The sequence below is a fragment of the Phocoena sinus genome, chromosome 2, assembly GCF_008692025.1.
Source record: "Phocoena sinus isolate mPhoSin1 chromosome 2, mPhoSin1.pri, whole genome shotgun sequence".
Classification (NCBI taxonomy): Eukaryota; Metazoa; Chordata; class Mammalia; order Artiodactyla; family Phocoenidae; genus Phocoena; species Phocoena sinus.
This window is the reverse complement of record NC_045764.1, coordinates 89,549,692-89,560,464: the sequence shown is the minus strand read 5'-3', so window position 1 is coordinate 89,560,464 and position 10,773 is coordinate 89,549,692. Positions and strand designations below refer to the sequence as shown.

At 42.3% G+C, this 10,773-nt stretch overlaps 1 protein-coding gene across 1 annotated transcript in view; it reads left to right on the top strand.

The window, feature by feature from the left end:
- Positions 1-255: 255 nt before the first annotated feature.
- Positions 256-10,773, top strand: part of SLC28A2 (solute carrier family 28 member 2) — a 42,219-nt gene continuing 31,701 nt past the window's right edge. Inside the window, exons 1-4 of the mRNA XM_032623102.1 lie at positions 256-276; positions 1,833-1,919; positions 2,863-2,954; positions 3,089-3,177. Of these exons, the coding sequence (XP_032478993.1) occupies positions 2,874-2,954; positions 3,089-3,177 (170 nt within the window). The 5' untranslated portion in view covers positions 256-276; positions 1,833-1,919; positions 2,863-2,873. The remainder of the gene's footprint in view (positions 277-1,832; positions 1,920-2,862; positions 2,955-3,088; positions 3,178-10,773) is intronic.

The window sequence follows — 10,773 nt, the reverse complement described above, 5'->3', positions numbered from 1 at the left end:
CAGATCTTTATTGATTGCCTAATATTGTGGCAGGCCTTGAGCCTGGGGATACAGTGGTGAACAAGATAAAGAGCCTGTGCTTGATGAGATCATGGTCTACTGGGAGACAAGTAAACATTTAGAGCGCTAAATGCTCTGTAGTCTTCTGCAAGAGCATGTTGCAGTAAGGGTGTGGGGAAAGGGGTCTTAAGTCTCATCTGCAGGGAATCATGGAAAGCTTCATTGAAGAGAGTAGCCTTGCAACAGAGACTTGAAGGTGGTGTGGGAATTTTCCAGGTAAGTAAATGGGAGCAGAGTGTTGGAGGCAGAAGGAACAGCATCCACAAACAGTCGCACAGGCACAAGGGAACATCAAGTGTTTAGGGAACAACATACAGCTCAGTATTACTGGCAGATAGGAGCAGGAAGAAAATAGATCATTTTGAACACTTTTGAAGAATTAACTTCCCCCTTTCATTTACTCCCTTATGCCCAATTAGTCACCACATCCTGTAGATTTGTTTCCTTCTCTCCATCTACTGCTTTGGTTAGAGCTTCACCATGTCTGACCTGGACTATTGCTTTTGTCTCCTGACTGGTCTCCCTGTCCCCAGTGTGCATCCTTCCAATCCATTCTCCTCTTGTCTCCGCAGCTGGTTCCAAATAAGCCCAAACTTCTAGCCTGGCTTACAGAGCCCATCTCCATCTGGCACTTGACTACATCTCCAGACTTATTTCTGGATAAACTACCACCGTCTCATTCCCATTTTCCCCCTCCATTCCTTAACTAATTTCTTACTTTATTTTGTCCCTCCTTCATTAGTTTCTCAAAAATTTGCCTCTGTTCTTTAGCTATTTTTTTAAACATCTTTATTGGAGTATAATTGCTTTACAATGGTGTGTTAGTTTCTGCCTTATAACAAAGTGAATCAGTTATACATATACATATATCCCCATATCTCCTCCCTCTTGCATCTCCCTCCCTCCCACCCTCCCTATCCCACCCCTCTAGGTGGTCACAAAGCACCAAGCTGATCTCCCTGTGCTATGCCGCTGCTTTCCACTAGCTATCTGTTTTACATTTGGTAGTGTATACATGTCCATGCCACTCTCTCACTTTGTCCCAGCTTACCCTTCCCCCTCCCCGTGTCCTCAAGTCCATTCTCTAGTAGGTCTGCGTCTCTAGCTATTTTTTACAGCCTCCTTAATGTGTCAGGGAAGTCTTCACCTCTGTGCCTTTGTTTCAGTTTCTCCCTGTGGTGGTATATCTTTCCCCTTCTCCATCAGTGATTCCCTACTTACCTTTCAAAACTTTCCAGACTCAGGGCCAATGTTACCAACTCGGTAAAGCCTTTCTTGACACATGTCTTTCCTCACTGATTTGTAATTCCTTCATGGCAGAGGCAATATCCCATTCATCTTTGTGTCCTCAGCACCCAAAACTGTGCCTGGGTGATGGTGAATACTTAACAAATATTTGTTAAATGGATTAGTAAAAGACTTCCTAGCAGTCATTTAGAATTGAATCATGTACAGTCCTTCATTCTGTTGTTTTCTAGCAACTGTCTTTCCCGTACAAAATGATGCTAAGTTTTCTGAGTACAGAGATCCTTCTCTTATTTTTCTTCTCCATACTACCCCGTGCCTAGTTCTGTGCTGGGCAGCGCTCCTGCTGATGTGCCTGTTAGGAATTCCTGCAGAATTCTTAGACCTGACCCTGCAAAATAGTCTTTAGAACATATAAATATTTAACTTGAGAGTTGCACTCCTCCTCTACAGAGAAGGGCAGGAACAGCAAAGGAGGGCCCAGGGCAAAATGGGCCAATCAGGAAATCCTTCTCTCTCATTTCCAGCCCATCCCTTCAGAGTCAAGGTCTCCTGGAGCTGAGTTTTTCTTTCTATCCTTCACTGAGGCACCAGAAGGAATCCTGCAAACTGGAGTAAGTAATGGTCTTGGAGGAGGGCAGAAACCTGATTTGCCAGATTTCTTAATTGATCATATTTAGACCAAATTCAAGTAGTTCTGTGCCTATACAGGAAAGCCCTGATTTAAAAAACAAAAGTTGTTTATGTATGTTGAATAAAATTATATTTAAATGGTTGAAGAGATCACAGTAAAAAACAAAAACAAAAAACAATTCCATAAAATTGAAGGAAAATTTCTACAAAGTAAAAAAAATATCAGATGAACCTATATTATAACTTTGAATGTTTATCTATTAAGGTTGCTTATAGTGAGGCTCAAGTATTTGTTTCTTTATTCTCTCATTTTGTTTTAAAACTTTCTTTACTGGGGATAATTAACATTCATACTGATTATTCTACGTGTAGGTTTCTTTTATTTATCTCATGAGGTACTCTCTTAGATGCTCCAAAAACAATTCTCATGCTACATTATAGTCAGGAACTGGAAAGTCTGTTAATCTTGGTTTCTCAGTAATATATTGGGGGCTGTGGTCTTCCCAGCCCTCTGCCTCCTTGTTTTCTTCTTACTCAGCACAGCTCAGTGGGGCCACCTGGAGGCTAACAGGAGTAGTTGCCCTCTAACCCTTCCTTAAGGGGACTGAAGAGGGTCCTTTTTAGTCCGGGTCCTGGAGCCCTGGGTGAGCCACTGATTCATTTCAGTTCCCTTGCCCTTCATTTCTCTTTTCCTATCTTATTTCCCTTTCCTTTGCTATTCACAATAGGAAGTAGAAGTCTATATTTCATTGTTTATTATTTTAGAATTATGTTTCCAATTTTCTCAATTCTTAAAGAAATCAACTAAATCTCTAAATATTTTTAGTTTTGTTTTCCTGTGGGTAACTGGCCCTAAAAGTTCTATCCGGCCCCATATTATAGAACAACTAATCTTTCAGCCTTGGCTCTGGATTTGTTTTTCAGGAGAGCAGGAGATGGAGAAAACAAATGGAAGAGAGGGCATTGCTCTGTCCACAGTGGAGACTGGCATGGAGAACCCAGGGCTGGAGCTCACGGTAACTCACCAGTTTAGTTCCTGCACATCTCTGTGGGCTGATGCATGGCCTCATGTAGGGTCTTTGATTGCTCGCAATCCCTATCACCCCTGGAAGGGCCTTATGACTGACCTCAACTCTACCTGTGCTTACAGGAAGAAGGAATAAATCCTGAGGGAACCAGGAAGACTGAAGAGCGAGGACACAACCTTGGGGATGGATTGGACCCCCCAACTCAACAGAGGTACAGGTGTTCTGGCATTGATTCAGTTAAGGGTTGGCTAGTATGGTTGGTGGACTCAGAAGAGGTCAAACTTGCCCTCTTCTCAGGAGCTTATGATCTTGTTGTCGAAATAAGACTCACAGCCACCTGCTGTTACCAAGTGCACATATACATTTTTATGTAATTAATTGTTACATAAACCTGTGCCATAAGTAATGAGTTCAGCGATATCAGTGTTGGTTGGACCGGCAACAAAAAGAACAGAAGTGAGAATAACAACAACTAACATTTATTGAGTACTTACTGTTGTGCAGAATGCTTTATGAAACTAATTTAATTTTCATGCCAACAGGTGGGTACTAATTTTAGTCCCCTTTTTCAATTAGAAAATTGAGGCTTCGATATTAACTTACCCATATAATTTTTTAAAAAGAGCTCTTTTGGAGTACTCAGATTTGGGGATGAGGAGAAAGAGAAATCAGAAATTTAAAAAGATGGAGAAGGACCCACCAAAAGAGATAATAGAGAAAGGTAAAAAGTACAGTCTTGAAAGTCAAAAGGGAAGAAAGTGTCAAGAATGAAGGTACAATCAATCCACAATGTTCTGTGTATCAGGAGACAAGGAAGGAGAAAAACCTCTGAATTTGGTCATGGTCATAATCGCAGAAGTAATGTCTATAGAAGTTGTTGGGGTAAAATAGGTCAGATGGAAGCCGTGTTCCACGGTGTGGAAAAGAGTCTGGGTATTTATAAAATAGTGCAGGGCTTTCCTGGTGGCGCAGTGGTTGAGGGTCCGCCTAACGATGCAGGGGATGCGGGTTTGTGCCCCGATCCGGGAGGATCCCACATGGCGCGGAGCGGCTGGGCCCGTGAGCCATGGCCGCTGAGCCTGCGCGTCCGGAGCCTGTGCTCCGCAACGGAGAGGCCGCAGCAGTGAGGGGCCCGCGTACCGCAAAAAAAAAAAAAAAAAAAAAAGTGCAGAAGTCATACGTTAAGAAGCTTAGAAGAGGATATTGGATAGTTTCTAAAGGGAATATATGGATATGTGTTTTTTCTTTTTCTTTTTTGGCTGTGTGGTGTCTTCATTGCTACACGTGGGCTTTCTCTAGTTGCAGCGAGTGGGGGCTACTCTTCACTGTGGTGCGCAGGCTTCCCATTGTGGTGGCTTCTCTTGTTGTGGAGCATGGGCTCTAGGTGCGTGGGCCTCAGTGGTTGTGGCATGTGGGCTTCAGTAGTTGTGGCACACGGGCTTAGTCGCTTCGCGGCATGTGGGATGTTCCCGGACCAGGGCTCAAACCTGTGTCCCCTGCATGGGTAGGCAGATTCTTAACCACTGTGCCACCAGGGAAGTCCTGGATATGTCTTTTCTTCTCTTTATTTTTAGGAATTAACTAAGTGACTTCATAGAGAAAACAAGCTTAACTTTTTTTTTTTTTTTTTTTTTGGAGGCGGGGTACGTGAGCCTCTTACTGTTGTGGCCTCTCCCGTTGCGGAACACAGGCTCTGGACGCGCAGGCTCAGAGGCCATGGCTCAAGGGCCTAGCCGCTCCGTGGCATGTGGGATCTTCCCAGACCGGGGCACAAACCCGTGTCCCCTGCATCGGCAGGCGGACTCTCAACAACTGTGCCACCAGGGAAGCCCAAGCTTAACTTTTTAAATTCTATTTTCTTCTCCAGAATTTCACATCTAGATACAAATTGATATATATCAATGTGGACATTACCACTTTGTATTTTTGTTTTTCCACTTATTTTATACATCACATTTCTATGAATTGACAGTAAGCTTTCTATAAATTTTCATGCTTACATAATATTTCATACTCTGTTTAGCAATATAGTGGTTAATGTGAATTCTAGAATCAGACTGCTTAGGTCTATATATGAACTCTACCCAGTGATGTGCTGGTATATGTTTAAGAAATGGCTCTCCAAGAGTAGTTTTTTTTTTGCGGTACGCGGGCCTCTCACTGTTGTGGCCTCTCCCGTTGTGGAACACAGGCTCCAGATGCACAGGCTCAGCGGCCATGGCTCACGGGCCCAGCCGCTCCGCGGCATGTGGGATCTTCCCGGACCGGGGCACGAACCCATGTCCCCTGCATTGGCAGGCGGACTCTCAACCACTGCGCCACCAGGGAAGCCCTCCAAGAGTAGTTTTGCCATGAATATTGGTTCATATTTTTGCTCGCCTTAGTGAGTAAGACCCTGGATTGGCAAACATTTTCTGTAAAGGGCCTGATAGTAAATATTTTAGGCTTTTCAGGCCATAGGGTCTCTGCCACAGCTACTCAACTGTACCATTTTAGTGGGAAAGCAGCCACAGATGTTACTAAACAAACGGGCATGGCTGTGTTCTTAAAACTTTATTTATAAAAACAAGGATGGACTGGCCCACAGACCATAGTTTGCCGCTTCTTGATCTAGACAAAATAATAAATCAACCTTTGATTTGTAGCATTTGCCTGTAGTATAAATACTCTCAACATGGCTTATTTCAACCTACCAATGGGATGTCATTGAATGAGGAGTTGGGAAGAGATGGACAATGGCATATCATTACATAAGATTTCCACCATACACACAGAAGAGAGAACCTTAAGAGTTTAGGTAACAGTAAAATGTAGCAAAATAATTAGGAGGTGTCCTGAGATTTATGACCTGTCTTGTTAAAAACCAGAAGCTTGGTGTCATAGTTATGGCATATTAGTCAGCCTCTGCCTCTTCCGGTAGCGTCAGGGCCTCCTGCTTTGCACCTGCCATGCTGTGGCTCAGCTTCCAGTGATGTGTCCTAGTGTGCCCAGTGGTTGTTGAGACAGTGGTCAAGCTACCTATAGATTAAAGCCTATTTAAACACAGGGCTGTGTCTTTCTCTATTAAACCTTCTAACTTCTGTGGAGCCTTTAGAAGATTGTTTGATAATTGGTTTATATTTAGCCCAGTGACTGTGCTGGGCATAGAAAAGACAGAGTATAGATCCACCTTAAAGTGCCCTGCCCAAGTTAGGGAGTAGGTTCCATGAAGCTGTTGATCAGCTCTTGACTCTTCTAATACTGGGCTTAACTTTTTTTAAAATTTCATTTTAAAAAATTGAAGTGTAGTTGATTTACAATGTTGGGCTTGAATTCTTATTCTATTTTATTTTTTTCTGGCTGCATTGCACAGCATGCTGGATCTTAGTTCCCCAACCAGGGATGGAAGCCGTGTCCCCTGTAGTGGAAGGGTGGAGTCTTAACCACTGGACCACTAGGGAAGTCTCTGCACCTGCCTACATTTTGTCAGATTGCTGTTGGTGTCTTAAACTGCTCTGATGTATAATTGTGTCCAGTTCCCTCAAATCTCATCAACTTTATATTTTCTCAGATGAAAAATTTGTTACACAGATGTTAAATCATGCTTTAAAGTTATAACTTGCATTTCTTTGAATCCTAGTAAAGCTATACATTTTCCCCATTTAGTTTTTCTTTCTGTATTTCTGTGGGTGGTTTGCTTTCCTTCTTTTACCACCTATAGTAGAATCCGGATTTTGAAACTCATTTCATTTCTGCTGAACTATTCAAATAGCACCCATACAGATTCTTGTTTCCAGTCCTTCCCACTTGCTACACACCTATCTTATATAGATTCTACCAGAACTGCCTAAAGCATGACTCTGAACTGCCTTGTTCAAAAACCTCTATCATTCCCCACTGGTTGGCATTCCCCACTGGTTGGCATTCAAGTCTTCCCCACTCCTCCTGCTCTCCAGCCATGATTTGTACCTAACTTGACTTTCCAAAATTAACTCTTACAATTCCCTTTCTAATGCTACTCTATGCATTAGAATTAACCCTCAATTGTTCCTTAAATATAACTTTTCATTTCCTGCCTCTGTGTCATGTTTTCCATCATTCCCTCTGCGTGAAATGTCTTTTCATTTTACATCTTTCTGCCCAGATACAACATATCTTTTAAGGCCCAACTCAAGAGCAATCATGTCCATGATATTATCACAAATGGTCTTCCTCCTCCTCAACCTCACTGGCCGCAGTCCAAAGAGGCCCCTTCTTCCTCAAAACTCCCATAACATTTTTATTTGATCTTCTGTAATAACACTTAAAAGTTTTGACACTGTGTTACAGATTTATATGTATATTGCATCCCCTAAACTGGACTGTAAATACATTGAGGGCAGGATCCATGTCTACTTCATCCTTTTATCTCCTATAGCACCTGGTACAATGCTTTACCCATAGTATATACTCAAAAATTCAAAAATATTCAGAGTTCAATAGATACACTTTTGAAGTAGAATTGACAAGATTTGATGACTGATTAAGGCCAGCCATTCTCAGGACACATACTCAGACCCCTGTCTTTATCCTTTCTTCTGTTCTTGGTTCCTCAGGATATCCTTAATCTGATCCTTCAGTGCAAACTATTTTAACTTCTCTTTCTTTTCATTACTCTTTCTGAATTTAGACATTTCTATAAAGCAATTTAGCAAAACATAAACATTTTAAAGAGGGTTCTTTCTGTTGTTGTTAGAATTCAAAAATGTTTGGTGGTGGTGAGGGGTGTTTGTTTTAAAGAACTAGTGAACTTGAGCACATCTGATGGCTGAAAGAAGGAGCCAGAAGAGTCAAAGAAAGAAAAGGAATGGACAATAGAAGAGGATGGAGATAGTGAGATAAATAATTGTCAGATAAGCCCTTAGGAGTTGCGAGGAGGTGGAATTGAGATCAAGAGTTGGAGGATTTGCTTTGGTAAGTGGGAAGGCCAGTTTTCCCTAAGATTTTAGAAAGGAGGCTCAGAAGCTATTGGGTCAGAGACGTGCTAAAGGATCTAGGTCAAGAGAGGCTGAATTTCTGTAAAACAGAGGGTATACCTGCTGAAAGCAAAGGAAACTAGGCTTCATAAGAGCATCCCTCTTGCCCTCAGTCCCACAGACCCTCAGCCATATGCCCTTATGACCCCCCACCACCCCCACAGTGATGCTAGGGTCTTGGGGCTGGCTTAGCAGGGAAGCATCCTGTCCTAAGTTTAGGTCTGGTTGACGGAAGGGCCAGTAGACCTGAGAAGGGCTCTCATGCCCTAGAGGAAAAGAGTCATGTACTTTTTCCTAGCTTATCTTCTAAATACCAGCTCTTCTGGTTCTTGATTCCAGAAATGAAGAGTTGGATCATTAAAATTTTCTTTTACATGTATGGTTTTTCATTCAAGTCAATTACCAGGAAAAAAAGGATAATGATCATGTACCAAATTAATATTGCTTTAAATCTTGCTGAATTTCAGCTATAAATTCTGTTCAGACACGCCTAGTCTTCACGTGGAGCCCAGTAAAGTCATTACAACTTAAAACAATTAAGTGGAACTTTGGCACCAAACTGGACTGCCTGAGCCATCTTCAGTGGTTTGGCACTTCACTTTGTTACATGTGGACTCACCTGCTTATTTACCTTTAGTAGTTGTTTTAAAACTTCCATCCTGGGCTTCCCTGGTGGCGCAGTGGTTGAGAGTCCGCCTGCCGATGCAGGGAACACGGGTTCGTGCCCCGGTCTGGGAGGATCCCACATGCCGCGGAGCGGCTGGGCCCGTGAGCCATGGCCGCTGAGCCTGCGCGTCCGGAGCCTGTCCTCCGCAACGGGAGAGGCCACAACAGTGAGAGGCCCGCGTAACGCATAAAAAAAAAAAAAAAAAAAAAGTAACGCATAAAAAAAAAAAAAAAAAAAAAAACTTCCATCCTTTTCAAATTCTCAACCCCATTTTTTCTTACCCATCCCCATCTCCACTGCTATATAATAGCTATACAATCTCCACTGTATATAATCCAATATCATTCCTTTCTAAGAAGACTAAGTATTTTTGTTACTAAGACCCCATTCATTACTTATAATTTTCTTTGTCTTTGTCCTCTTTTTTTTTCCATTCTCTCAGAAAAAGAGCAGTCTCCCTCTTGCTTTTTTTTTTTTTTTTTTTTTTGTGGTATGTGGGCCTTTCACTGTTGTGGCCTCTCCCGTTGTGGAGCACAGGCTCCGGACATGCAGGCTCAGCAGCCATGGCTCATGAACCTAGGCGCTCCGCGGCATGTGGGATCTTACCGGACTGGGGTACGAACCCGCATCCCCTGCATCAGCAGGCGGACTCTCAACCACTGTGCCACCAGGGAAGCCCCTCCCTCTTGCTTTTTAAAGCTAACCTGCCAGTCTCTGCTTTTTAATTGGCATTTTTAGGCCATTTACATTTAATGATTTAAATCTACCATCTTGCTATTTATGTGTGTGTGTGTGTGTGTGTGTGTGTGTGTGTGTGTGTGTGTGTGTGTTTGCTTTGTTTTGTTTTGCTGCACCGTGTGGCATGTAGATCTTAGTTCCCTGACCAGGGATTGAACCCATGCCCCCTACAGTGGAAGCATGGAGTCTTAACCGCTGGACTGCCAGGGACATCCCAGCTATTTATTTGTTTTTATTTGGCTCCACTGCTCTTTTCTTTTCTCAACATATCAAATTTATTTCTTCCACTGTTAATTTTCCCAGTCATCCACTAAGAATAGATTGTCTTTTCACTAGTTACCCAATATTACAGGTTGTCTTTTCACTAGTTACCCAGTATTGCATTCCTCTCATCAATTAAAGTCACCCCATGCCACTGATTTTATGAAAGTTTTCTTAATGATAAAATTTAGGATTTGGAAAGCATTTATAATTTCATTTGTCATTCTTGGCTCCACAAAACAAAACTAGACAAAATAAAAAGTAAAGGCCCAATTCACAATCAATGAGAATTTAGCTCAGCTGTTTACCCAGATCCTTCCTCTCATCTCTGGATTGCAACTAAATGTAATTTTAAAAATTGAAATATGTTTGACATATAACATTGTGCAAAGATAAGGTGTACAACATGTTAATTTGATATACTTATATTGGTAATATGATTGCCACTGTAGCAATAGCTAGCACCTTTATCATGTTACATAATGATCATTTCTTTTTAGTAGTTGGAATCAAGTTCTAGTCTCTTAGCAAGTTTGATGATTATAATACAATACTGTTATCTATATTCACTATACTGTGTGTCAGTTCTCTAGGGCTTATTTACTACTTGTTGAAAATTTGTACCCTTAACACCATCTGTCCTATCCCCTCACCACCCCATTCCTTGGTAACAACCATTTACTTTCTGTTTTTTAATGTTTGGCTTTTTAATTTTTAATTTATTTTATTATTTTATTTTTTTTGGCCATGCCACAAGGCTTGCAGGATCTTAGTTCCCCAACCAGGGATTGAACCAGAGCCCCGGCAGTGAAAGTGCTGAATCCTAACCACTGGACCACCAGGGAATTCCTGAGTTTGGCTTTTTTATAGATTCCACATATAAGTGAGATCATACAGTACTTGTCTTTCTTTCTCTGACTTACCTCATTTAGCATGATATTCTCAAGGTCCATCCATGTTGTCAAAAATAGCAGGATGTGGGCTTCCCTGGTGGCGCAGTGGTTGAGAGTCGGCCTGCCAATGCAGGGGACGTGGGTTCGTGCCCCGGTCCAGGAAGATCCCACATGCCGCAGAGCGGCTGGGCCCGTGAGCCATGGCCGCTGAGCCTGCGCATCCGGAGCCTGTGCTCCGTAACGGGAGAGGCCAC